Below are 12,964 nucleotides of genomic sequence, written 5' to 3' on the forward strand. Positions count from 1 at the left end.
TTGGGTGGAAGGATACTTGGATTTTCTCTGCTTTGGTTGCTATGAGTAAATGTTGTTGTGAATATTTGTATTTTTCTGTGGGTGTATTCCTTTTTATTCTTAGGCATAAATGTTGAGTAGAATTGAGAACCCATGTGGGAACTGCATGTTTAACATTTTGAAGAATTAAAGCCACCACATGTTTTTGATTTGCATTCCCTACTGCCTACTGATGTTGACTGTTTTTCAAGCACCTGTTGACTATTTCTTTGTCTTCCTGGGAGGAAGGCCTGTTCAGGTTCTTGGTCAGTTTTGAAGTTGGGCTGTTGGTCTTTGTACTGTTGAGTTGGGTCTGTTGTTAGAGTTCTTTGGATTCTTAACTTATTATATTCCACTTTTCTTTTTGCTCTTTCTTATTCCCTTCTTGTAAGGTTTGTATTATCTTGTATTGTTCATTATTTGAGTATAATTTCTGTTCCTCCCCACTTCTTTTGTGCTTGTAATGAAGTCACGCGTCTCTGCTGTATGGCCAACAATGAGTGCAGTTACATGCATGTTGTTTTGTATACTTCTTTTATATCTCCTCAACTTCTGCATTTTACCAGTGTTGCATCTTTTATGTAGGTCTTATTCTTGGCCTGGGTAACTTGTTTTTAACACAAAGATTTTCTAGGCCCTCCTAAATGGGCCTGCCACACAGCAAAATTCTGTTCCTATTTATCTGAGAATGCCTGTATTTCTACTTCTTTTTTTTTTTAAAGATTTATTTATTGATTATATGTAAGTACATTGTAGCTGTCTTCAGACACACCAGAAGAGGGAGTCAGATCTCGTTACGGATGGTTGTGAGCCACCATGTGGTTGCTGGGATTTGATCTCCGGACCTTTGGAAGAGCAGTCGGGTGCTCTTACCCACTGAGCCATCTCACCAGCCCCTCTACTTCATTTTTGAAAGATGATCTTGTAAGATTTTTTAATTTAAGTGTTTTATTTTTAGAAATGTGAATGTGTGTCCCTATATTTTGAGGCTTCCATTGTTGCTGATGTGAAATTTGGCATTAGTTTTATTGGGTTCCCTTGTAGGTCAGGAGAAAATGCTTATCTTGAGGCATCTTACAGACCCCATCTGGATGTGGAGCCATGTGTTCTGCTGCCTAGAGCTCGCTGAGCCACTCAGCGACTCCACCCTGCTCTTCACGGCATCTGTGATGCTGAAGCTGCAGTTTCTCTCTCGGCGATCTTCTGGGCTCTCCTACTACATTCTCGGTATATGTGTTGGTACACTTAGTGCTGACCACATTTTACAGAGGCTTTCTTTATTCCTCTTTATTCCCTATTCTTTCTGTTCTTCCATGTATATAACTTTTGTCATCAAGTTCTCTTACTTCTGGGTTTATGTCTGCTGTTGAGTTCCACAAGTACATATATATTTGGTTTTTTTCTGCACTTCTACATCTCTGAATTTTGATCTGCTATACTAGAGGACAGTGCTTTCAGTGGGCTTGCTTTCCTTGTCTTTCACATATCTTGCTTCCAGGCTGTTGTTAATCCCCTTCCTGTGAGGATCTAGATCGCTGTGTTGTTAAACCACACTCAGGAACCTCTCTCTCCACAACTTGAGCAGTGCTAGTTTTGCGGCCAGCCTGGTAGGCTTGCATTTATTTACTCTGTAGGTTACTTCTTGGTTTTGTCTCTCCCTGTTCTGTGCCACGCTACCGTATGTGTGACTTAACTTGTTCTCATAAAGCTGCGTGGCTCTTCTTAGATCTGTAACACCACAACCTTCAGTGGTGCCTTAAGCTTAAATTTCCCATACATTGCTCCAGATAGAGACAGTTGCTTTGGGAGGAGCTCCACAGTCTGCTGTATTAGGTGTTGTTGCTGTTTGGTTTAAGGAAAGGTTTAGCACTGGCTAGCTTCAAACTCACAACCATCCTTTATCTCGGCCTCTTGCACGTGGTTAGAGGCAGGTTCCTCCATGTCTGGCTGAGTGCTCTCTTTTACAGTCTGCTTCTCTCTAAGCAGACTCCCTAGCTGTGGATCTGGAGCCTAGGACAAGAGCATCGGCTCATTCTGGGCCGTGTAACACTCCTGCCTTCACGGAGCAAAGGCAAGAGTCTATGGTTCTCATGGCTTCCCTGGAGCAGTAGACCACGCCTACAGATGAAGTGGGAGTGCGGGCAACTTAGACTTTAACACTCTCAATGTGCTCCACTGGAAATGGAGAAGACTAGGAAGGAGAACCAAGGGCCCAGAGAAATGCAACAGCTGGCTATTCATGAACCAGAAGACAGCACTGTTTCAATGCCAGGGCAGTCTAACATGGTCGACAGAGTCCCTTTTGAAAGCCCCTAGGCATAGGAGAGAAAAGTCCATCTAGGTTGTAGGAAGAATCTCAAAGGACCTCCAGACAGGCAAAATAATCTTGAAAAATAACAAAACATTCATTCCCTAGTCTTAAAAACTTTTATGCAATGCTACATTCACCAAAACAATGACAAATATAGTGTAATAGAATGAAAAGCTAGAAATCATCTTTGCCTGTATGACTGGGGTGGCAAGGCAATTCCATGTGCGACAGTAGTCTGTTCAACAAAGGATAGTAGGAACACTGGCTTATTCACACGCAAAAGCTTGGTGCTGGGTTTGTGCCTGAGGCCACATACATACAGACATTAACCCAAAGGCCACGGTTTTAGGTGACAGAATCAGAAAGCAACTTCAGTGTCCCATTTCATGACTTACATCACCTGGAAGTGTTTTAGTAGGAGAGTAATTTTTTTGAAGGGCCGTGCTTTCCAGACACTTCTCAGGTGAAGAGGTCTTCACAGAGCGAACCTTTAGCAAGTTAGCACTGTACAGCCTGCTCATCCCGAGCAACCCTCTTCCTCGTCATTAGAATTTATGTGCAGATGACAAGCACCGCACCGCTGTCACATCCTCACACACCTCTAACAACTAACGCGTGCTTCCCTCCGCTGACAATGCAGTATCCAAAGGCGCACACAGGAAAGAGTGTTCAGTCTCCTTTACACTGTGAACACAAAGCACGGGACACTATGCTCCCATCTCTCTCCTCTCTCCACTTCCAAACACGCTACTTGGGCTTCTACCACAGCCACTGCATAAGAGTGTGGGGCTGGCCAGGGTCTGAGCTAACGGCTCTTGTGGCCACTGCCTGTTTGCAGCTGGGCAGAACCAAGCTTAGACTAATACTTCAAGAGAAAAATGAGATATCTTATACAAAATGCAAAATTATACATTCTCTTGGTGAGCACAAGGAAAACAAGCCAGTTCAGCAGTACCAAGTGTGTCCTTGGCTTTTCCTCTTTGATTGTTCCAGGAGGTGGTTCAAATCCCAAGCATCCCAGGCAGGCCCTGCATTCCAGTAACTGGGCATTTTCTTCTGAGTTCAGGGTTTCAGCAAGGGCTGTTTCCTGTTCAGACAAAACCATATGACAGGAAGCCTTCTAGGCAGTCCAGGGGAGCAGAGATCCACACACTTATGTTCTTGGTCCACAGATGAATCCCCTGCCCATATTCCTACTACCTGTGATTGTCTCTAGACCCTTCCCTGTAATTCTCCTGAGGCCCTTCTCTTCCTGCCACAGCTAAGTCTTTATAACACCTCTGCTGACGCTATCAATCATCTCTGTTGCTTGTCCAGCCTCACATCAGCTCTGGCTGCTGCCTCTGGGGTCCCCTGAAAATTGTTAAATGGGCCTCTTTGGTGATCCATTTAAAGTAGATGCTACAATTCTATTTGCTGAGCAGTGCATAACACAGACCCTTGGGCTTTAATTATTTAATATCTTTTAGAAGGTTTGTTTTCATTTTGAAGTCTTTCAGACTTGGTGTGGGGGTGGGGAGTTACAAGTTACAACACAACGATGATATATCTGTTCCTTGAGCCGTGTGAGTGTGAACTGCAGAAGCTGTTTCTGAGGTGATACAGAAACCATCCCTTCCTTAGCTTAGTCCAGGTAAATCCCCCACATCAGATCACTTTGGATCTTAGTTCCCTCTATAGACACCCTTCAGTGCCCATTCTCTGGAATCACCCACTGACTGGCACTCCCCCAGTTGCCTTAAATATCCATGCCTGCCACGGAGCTCGAGGGTTTCTCCCACAGCCTGTACATAGGCACTGTGTGAACCAGCTGAAAGATCTGTTGGTCACTTGAGCTGGACTTCCAGCTCCACGGTGACACCATAGCAGTCCACCCCTTGAAGTGTTTCCCATCCACAGCTCCAGTCCTCGTCAGACCAGAGGGAGCCTCCCATCCTTGTCTCATTCAGACTCTCCTTGCACTTCCTGCCTGCTTAGAATCCCAGTCTTCTCAGACTCTATCACCAGAGTAACAAGCACAGCTCTTAGGCCTCCTGCCTTCAGGTCCCTCCTTGCTTTCTTCTAGTATTTTCTATGTTTTCCTCTCATGTAAACTCCATGGAACTGCCATATATAATTCTAAGGGTCCAGTAGGCCTTGTCTAGAATGTTTTTCAGGGCATTCTTTCAGGCAGAATGACTGCTTTCTGAAGGAGGGGAGGGGAAGGCAAGTGGAATTCTTATCCTTTTCCATTTCTGTGTGATACTACAGATAAAGTAGTAATTGGAGCATCAAATTAGACTTCTCTGTCTCCGTCTTGTTTCACAAAAGTACACGATGCCAGGGCTGTGAGGGTGGAATTTTAAAAGCATAGATTGGAGCCTAATCTATAGCAGTAGTTATGTTTCCGCCACACACCACTGAAATACCATTTGTGCATCGAGCACAGGAGAGAGCGCAGGCACAGCCTGACATTAACAAGAGAGGAGGCGGACAATAAGTGCATTGCAGTTGTTGAGTTTCTGTTTTCTTTCTATCCTTTATTCTCAAACTGCCACCTCCCCCTCACCCAGTGCCTTTAAAAATGTGATACTTTAGTGAATTTTATTCAAATGCCTCCACCAAGACTTAGAGGCTGTTTTTCTCCCCTAGCAACGAGAGGCAGGGACTTACAGTTTTGAACTTTGGGAAGGCATGCCTGCTCGTAGTTATTCTCCCAGCAGCGTATAACCAAGAGTCAGGTTTCCACCTCTGAAAGTACAAAACAGAAACGACTTCTTAGCTCTAAAATGTCTTTATTTGTTCCATTCAAATATTTCTATCAAGAAAAGAGAGGAAGGTGGTAGCTCTGAGATATCGAATAATCCTTTAATAATGTTGTAGGTTCTAGCATAGACCTCTGTATTATGATAAACTTTTTATTCTATCCTTTTTCAAAGAAAAGTAGAAGGATTTTCTTTTAAAACACCTGAGGACCGGCTATGAAAAGCACAACAAAATGTAAACTTTTTAATATGTGTAAAAGGCAGTGTTTTGTCATTAAAAAAACATTTTAAAATTTATTATAGTGTTTTGGAAGTGATTCTTTGAGGAGTCAGATCTTTAAGTGCATCTAAGAAGCAAAATAATCTAGATTTAAAAGCAATCTACTTTAAATGCATATTATTCTCCCCAGTATTTGAACAATTTGTCCAAAACACAATCCGTTCGTGTAGGATTTTTGCCTGTTCAGATCTAAGTGGGAATCAGTAGTTTCTTTGTTGGTCACTATGGAAACGAATCAGCCTATCGTGAAAAGCTCTTAGATCATACAGACCGATGCCTGTGTCTCAGTGTAGCTCCTCACTGAGCAAGTCAGAGCTGGCTGGCAGCTGCCTGCCTCCTACTCTAGCCTGCCTGGAGCCAGTGCCATGCAGATGCAGGACCCATCCCGGAGGCCCTCAGCGGCCGTGCACTTCCTCAGTGCCTTTCTGCAGGGCCGCCGGCACTCCACTTCTGACCCAGTCCTGAGGCTACAGCAAGCCCGGCGTGGCTCTGGCTCTGCCACCAAACTGCTGTCCTCATCTTCTCTCCAGGTGATGGTGGCTGTGTCTTCTGTCAGCCGGACAGAGGGGACTCCAACTTTCCCGGAGAGAAAAAGTAAAACTCTCTTCCTTATAATTTGCTAGCCCATGTGTCTACGTGTAAGGACTGTGAATAGGTAGTTTCAACTGTACTTGTAGAATGTTGACAGTTAATTGTGTTTATGCTTTTTACTCTGTGTTTGCTAAGACCAAATGGATATGTAAGAGGAGATAAAATGATGGAATGATTTGTGGATTTTTTTTTGTTGTTGTTGTTGTTGCTAAAAGTGTAGTTCTGGACAAAATTGATCCTCTTGAAAAAGATGGGCTTTTGTCTTTTCCTTTTATCAATATGTAGAGATTATTGCCTGGGAAAGCTTTTTTTAATGTTGGACGAAGGGATTGGCAGAGCTCCCATACAATCCTGAGGTAAAATGAAACTGTTTCCCATGGTACCATACTATGGGAAGGATAGAATCTTGACTCTGACCTTCCTTGTATATTCTAGAAAATTCAGGACGCCCAGCACCAAAATACACGAAGGTGGGAGAACGTTTGCGGCATGTAATCCCTGGGCATATGGCATGTTCCATGGCGTGTGGTGGGAGAGCGTGTAAGTATGAGAACCCAGCCCGCTGGAGTGAGCAGGAGCAAGCCATTAAGGGAGTATACTCATCCTGGTAAGTGTGGTGTGGGTCTTGCACAGCTGGGAAGGGTGGGAAGAAGCAAGAATGCTTATGGGACCAGCATCAAGTTCCATGGAGGACACATGGGCCGGGAATTCGGGGAACCTTGCACACATCCCTGGGTTTACCAGTAGGCTAGCTGGGGGATACTGGCTTACTCAACCTGAGTTTCCCATTTACAAAATGGAAATAATTAAGCCCAAAGCTTTTTACATTAAGTGAAATGATATGTGTGAAGTGTCTTAAGTTAATAGGTAATTAGATAGTTCTTAAATTTCAAAATTTTCCAGAAATTTTGCCACTACATACTTTCAGATACCACTCATTTTCATAAAACCTTGTGAGATGTTGATGCCATTTTATTGGTAGTCCAAAGAGATTAATTAATTTGCTTCACAGATAGAAAGCAGAAAACCAAAACAGCATTTAAAGTCAGTTGACTCTGGGTCCCCACCCCACCCCCTTCTTTGCTAAGTTACAGCACATTGGTATTTATAACCATTGTCCAGGATTGGTGGTAAAGATGAATTGTATGTGCACATCCTATTAACTTCTCACCAGCCCTGTGGGTGTCTGCATTACTACCCCATCTCACATCATGAAACTGCTGTCCAGTACCAGCCCCCAGTTGTCCTCCATTTAGTAGACTTGCCCTTAGGCATAAGGTGAAGTTCCCTTGTATATCCACTAGAAGGTATTGAGAGCCCCTGGAGACATTTTGTCAGAATCCTTAGGTCCTGGAATTTTTTCCCCAGGGATTTAAGGAGCTGTAAGGTTTCTAATTGTGACATAGAATTGAAGCCAGATTTATGTAAGAATATAGAAGTTGAAATCATTGAAGAAAAAGGTTATTGCTCCTGTAATGTAGACTCTCCTGAGTTCTGTGTCTCTCAGTTGTCCCATGCCCATCTTCAGGGTCACTGACAATATCCTGGCCATGGCTCGTCCGTCTTCCGAGCTGCTGGAGAAGTATCGCATCATCGAGCAGTTCCTTGGGTAAGGACTACATCAGCCACAGCCGTAGTGGGAGCCAGGGCGACGTGCTCTTCTTGAGCTGATTATGGGATCAAGTGAAAAACAGGCAGTGAAGAGCTGATTTCATATAAAAGTTTGAGGGCAATTAATAATGTTTTACTAGTGCTAAAATCTGATTTTTCACGACTCCAGGTCCTTATAACCGATTGTTCTTTTTCTTTGAAGTCAAGGCATAAAAACAATAATCAACCTGCAGCGTCCTGGAGAGCATGCTAGCTGTGGGAACGCTCTGGAACAAGAAAGTGGTTTCACCTACCTTCCGGAGGCATTCATGGAGGCTGGCAGTAAGTTTCTTCACCTTGAATTATCCCATTCTGAAAGGACAATACCTCTGTCTTCCAGGCTGTAGGCTAGAAGGGCAGTACTTACCAGTAGGATCTGCTGCACAGTCATGAGGATTTGAGTTTGACTTTAACGATGCTACTTTTGATGTTGCTATTGTGAGTACAGGGTTTCGTTTTTCCTCTGAGAGAGGAGCTGGGACGAGATGCTGGAGTAAAAAGGCTCCATTCAGTTAGTGCCTGTACCCTGTCAGATAAAATGACGACCTCGTCTTGTCCTTAAGAATTGTGTGACACAGCTTAAGCTTGGAGTCCTCATCTCCTGACATCATGTAGCTTAGAGAGACCAATGAGGATTGGAAGGTGAATATGTTTGCCCCCCAAGAACGTGTCCTCATGGCCAGCTCAGAGCTCATCACAGGGGTCCTCTCAGCATGGTGGTTCAAACCATGCTGAGCAGGATGAGCATGCTGTCTGGGAACATGTTCCTCAGAGGCTTATTTGTCTAGCTTTCTTTCCACCCTAGTCAGACTCTCTTTATATAAACTCTATAGCCATGTATTAGCCTTTTAGAGAATTTCTGTTCTTAAACGTGAATACATGTTATTTACCTCCATTTTAATTTTTATTTCTACTCCATCCATTATAATTCTTGCCAGCTGAGTTTCACAGAAAATGTATTAGGTAATAAAGGATGTGCTTGTAGGAAATGTTAAGTTAAACTTCCTAGAAATATAAACTTCCTGTTAGATGGACATTGTGGCTCACGCCTTTAATCCCAGCATTCGAGAAGCAGAGGCAGATGGATCCCTGTGAGTTCAAGACCATCCTGGTTTGAATATAAAGCTCCAGGTCAACCAGGGCTATACTGTGAGGCCCTGTCTCAAAAACCTTAATTAATTAAGTAATTAATTAATGCCTCTTATTGTAATACTCAGTGAGTTCTCCATGTCTTGGAACTGATTTTTTGACTGTCCTGCGAGTATTTTACATGCATGTTAATTTTGTTTTTCTTTTTCCTTTCACTGCCTAGTTTATTTCTACAACTTTGGGTGGAAGGATTATGGCGTGGCTTCCCTCACTGCCATCTTGGACATGGTAAAGGTGATGACGTTTGCCTTACAGGAAGGGAAAGTGGCTGTCCACTGCCACGCGGGGCTCGGCCGCACAGGTGAGGTCCAAGAAGCCACACTAGTGTCTTCTGGGCATAATTAAATAAGTAGGAATACGATTTCCTAATCCTAAAGTAAGTATCTTTTAGATCGTAACAAAGTTTTGAAAAAAAGAAATAAACAACTTTGGAAGTATCTTAAGCATGTATAATAACCGTGTATTGATAAGTGTTCCTGAATAATTTAGAGCTGAAAACTCATTGTGTTTGAAGCATGTTTTAAAAACTACTTAGCTGACTAGCTTATGTAAATGGAGCACCTCATTCTAATAAATGGAGTTTTTAAAACATTTTTCATAGATACTGATTTTTATGTCTGCAAGTATTTGCTTGCATGTGCTCCTATGGACCACATGAGTGCTCTGTGCCCATGGAGGTCAAAAAAGGGTGTCAGTCTCCCCTGGGACTAGAGCCACAGATCATTGTGAGCACCATGTAGCAGCCAGGAATCAAGCCAGAATCCTTTGCAAGAGCAGCAAGTGCTCTTAACCACCCAGCCATCTCTCCAGCCCCAAAATACTTTCCTTACCTGGAAGAACAACTGAAATAGCGAGCCTGTTCACCTACTATGTTCTGAGTATTTTGCATTTGCTGTCTTTGAATTAGTTAGCAACTATAGGAGTTGGACTGCAGTTTAAGAAATCTGCTATGTTTAGTGAGGGGCAGGGTCAATATTACATCTGTGGCTGTCTGGCTTCATCTTTCATGTGCATGTGTAAGGATTGTTTACTTGAAGGGAGACTGTTGGCATGTCGAGTTCTATGTAAGTCAGTGGTTTATATAAACACTTAGCAAACTTCATTACATTGCTGGTCTGGTAATGAAAAGTAAAGGGCATGGGGTCAATAGCTTCACTGTCATGTGACTTAGTCAGACAAGACCATCTCAGTGTAATCCCCCGCCCGGGGTGTTCTACCTGCCTAGGAGCACTCTAGGCTAGGATACAGCTCATGTAGGTATTGGGAACTCTTAGGATAAAGCCAAAACTCTGTTATATTAAAGATGCACTATATCCACATGAGAAAGCTGTATTATATTCACTGAAAACTGGAGGGACATGCAGATCTCAGAGGTTCTTGTTATCACGTGTAACTACATGTTCGCAAATCTATGAATTGTATAGTTGTCTTTGATTTGCTTTTTACATTAAGATCTGTTGGCTATTGTATTAGAATTTATTGATTATGAATTCTTACTAAGAAGTAGCTATTGAAAATAACAGCCACTATGCTGTAGCACCTGACGTCCTTAATAGTGTTTGCTTACGTAACAGAGTTATCTCATGCTCTGGATTAAACCACAGACTAGTGTAGACATAGTTTGGAAGAATTGTCAGGCAGAGACGTATGCTTTGAATGTAGATGATCCCAAAACGAAGCCTCCCCAACCTGGGAGAAGGCTCAGCAAGGATGTGCTGGCAGTGGACAGCAGCGATGACAGAGCAGGAAGTCTTAAGTGCAGAGCAAGTCATGGACAGGATGGAAATGTCAAGAGCTGTTGACACTGGAACACAGAATCAGGATGTGGCTTCGTCCCATGCCAGCACTGGGCAGGAGGGGGCGCCTAGAGCAGCTCCTCAGCTCAGTCACCTATCCTCTCTTCACCCCCCCACCCCCTGCCAGTGCTGTGTCAGCTCATCCCTGGGGTGCAAAGCTGACTTGGTCACCTGAGTGAGCTGTCACAAAGGCATGGCAAAGTCTTCGTAGTAATAAATGTTTGAGGAGTTGGGGGTTTAGCTCAGATGGCAAGGTGCTTGCCATAAAGGAAGCTTTTATCCATGCATAAAGCTCTGGATTTGATGCCCAGTGATACATAAGCTCAGCCTGGCAGTGGTCACTGTTACTGTGCCTCCAATGTGCTTGTGTTTACATGCTTTCTTAACAGTATGCAAGTTTTCAGTCATCAAAGACTGATGGGTTCATGAGACCTTTCTCATAGTACTCTTCTTTACTGTTTAGGTGTGCTAATAGCATGTTATTTAGTTTTTGCAACAAGAATGACTGCTGACCAAGCAATTATATTTGTTCGGGCAAAACGCCCCAACTCCATACAAACAAGAGGACAACTGCTCTGTGTACGGGAATTCACTCAGTTCCTGGCTCCACTCCGTAATATTTTCTCTTGCTGTGACCCCAAAGCACATGCTGTTACCTTAGCCCAGTACCTGATTCGCCAACGACATCTGCTTCATGGTTACGAGGCACGACTTCTGAAGCATGTGCCAAAGATCATCCACCTGGTTTGCAAACTGCTGCTTGACTTGGCTGAGAACCGGCCAGTGGTGATGAAGAGCATGCTAGAAGGACCTGAGCTCTCGGCTGAAATTGAAAAGACCGTGTCGGAGATGGTCACGATGCAGCTAGATCAAGAGTTACTCAGGCAAAACAGTGATGTGCCCGACCCGTTTAACCCCACTGCAGAGGTGGCCGAGTTCGAGAATCAGGATGTGATTCTCTCTACTGAGCAGGAGTTTGACCCCCTCTGGAAGAGGAGGAATATTGAGTGCCTTCAGCCCCTGACACATCTGAAAAGACAGCTCAGCTACAGCGACTCAGACTTAAAGAGGGCCAAAGCCATCCTGGAGCAAGGGGAGACACCTTGGACAGTGCCTGCCCAGGAGTTGCTAGACCCCAGTCTCCAGCATCAGAAGCCCACGAGCCATTGCTACATGCCACCAACTCCAGAGCTAGGCTTTAATAGGGAAGCACTGGTCCAAAATACATTTTCTTTCTGGACTCCGTCAAAGTGTGGAGACTTAGAAGGACTGAGGGATGAGGGATCCCTGCTTTTGTGCAGGAAGGACATTCCCAAGGAAGTACAGCGGAGCAGAACCTTCTCTGTGGGTGTTTCTTGTTCACACAATCCTGGAGAACCAGTGCCACCCAACTTCACAAGTATCCATAAGGATCCAGAGCAGGTCACCCATTGCCGGTGTGAGGCTCCTGGTGGCTGGGTCCCGGGCCCTGTTCACGAGATGGGCAGGAGCCCCTGTAGCCCTCTGAACTGTGGCTCCAGCTCTAAGGCGCAGTTCCCATACAGACAGGAAACCCAAGACAGCACAGAGCTGTCTGAGGCAGTGCCACATGCTGGTCTGCAGCCTGAACTGAGTGCTGAAGCAAGGAGAATACTGGCGGCCAAAGCCCTGGCAAACTTAAATGAGTTTGTTGAAAAGGAGGAAGTGAAAAGGAAAGTGGAGATGTGGCAGGTATATTTATATTTTGTTTAAACACATGTGGGCTTCTGTTCCATCTGACGGGGACCTGGAAGCCAGCTCTTGGCTCTTACTTAAGAATGTGGGCCTTTACAGTCTAACTCCTTCCTTGTGTTTTACTTTTAGTGGGAAGACCTTCTTTAGCTGTACGTTGTTTACCTGGGAGAGTACCTTGTCTAGAAAAGTTTGGGCCCCTAAAAACTCAGTCAGAGAAACAGAACCTGCCCCAGCATGGCACTGCCGGGCAGGCTTCTAGACTCAGAGACATCCTGAATAGGCATCCGTACTCTTGTATGGATTACTTGAAAGACTTTATTTTATTGTTAATTATGTGTATTTGCAGGGCAGGGTATGTACAGTTTCATATAGGTGCCCTCAGAGATCAGAGAGCATGTCTGGTTTCCCTGGAGCTGAAATTGCAGGCATTTCTAAGACCCCCCAATATGAGTGCCGGGAATCGAACTCAGGTCCTCTGGAAGCACATGCTTTCACCCCTGAGTCACCTCTTCAGATCTCGCTATTAAAGTGACTGCTACTCTTCCACACTCCACTATCCACTGAAACAAGAAGCTAGGAGATTGTCAGAGGCAGGAAATTAAGTTTGGACCTCATGCTGACTAACAGTGCACCACAGAGGAGAGAACCAAATAAAAGCTCTTCTGGATTAAAGTGCTTACCTAACGAAACCCAGACAGTGTTCCTTCCAAAT

General features: G+C 44.2%; 1 protein-coding gene across 6 annotated transcripts in view; it reads left to right on the forward strand.

The window, feature by feature from the left end:
• Nucleotides 1–12,964, forward strand: part of Ptpdc1 (protein tyrosine phosphatase domain containing 1) — a 46,644-nt gene that overhangs the window by 26,177 nt on the left and 7,503 nt on the right. For 3 of the 6 annotated variants that reach the window (XM_021180811.2, XM_085831110.1, XM_085831111.1), the window contains exons 3-7: nt 6,380–6,551; nt 7,473–7,553; nt 7,758–7,876; nt 8,907–9,044; nt 11,003–12,249. In XM_021180811.2, coding sequence (XP_021036470.1) covers nt 6,380–6,551; nt 7,473–7,553; nt 7,758–7,876; nt 8,907–9,044; nt 11,003–12,249 — 1,757 coding nt within the window. Of the gene's footprint in view, nt 1–5,662; nt 5,948–6,379; nt 6,552–7,472; nt 7,554–7,757; nt 7,877–8,906; nt 9,045–11,002; nt 12,250–12,964 lie in introns of those variants that run through there. The other 3 variants (XM_085831109.1, XM_085831113.1, XM_085831112.1) reach the window with 3 other exon arrangements.

Source organism: Mus caroli, unplaced genomic scaffold (assembly GCF_978045245.1).
Source record: "Mus caroli unplaced genomic scaffold, Mus_caroli_1 scaffold_15, whole genome shotgun sequence".
Lineage (NCBI taxonomy): Eukaryota > Metazoa > Chordata > Mammalia > Rodentia > Muridae > Mus > Mus caroli.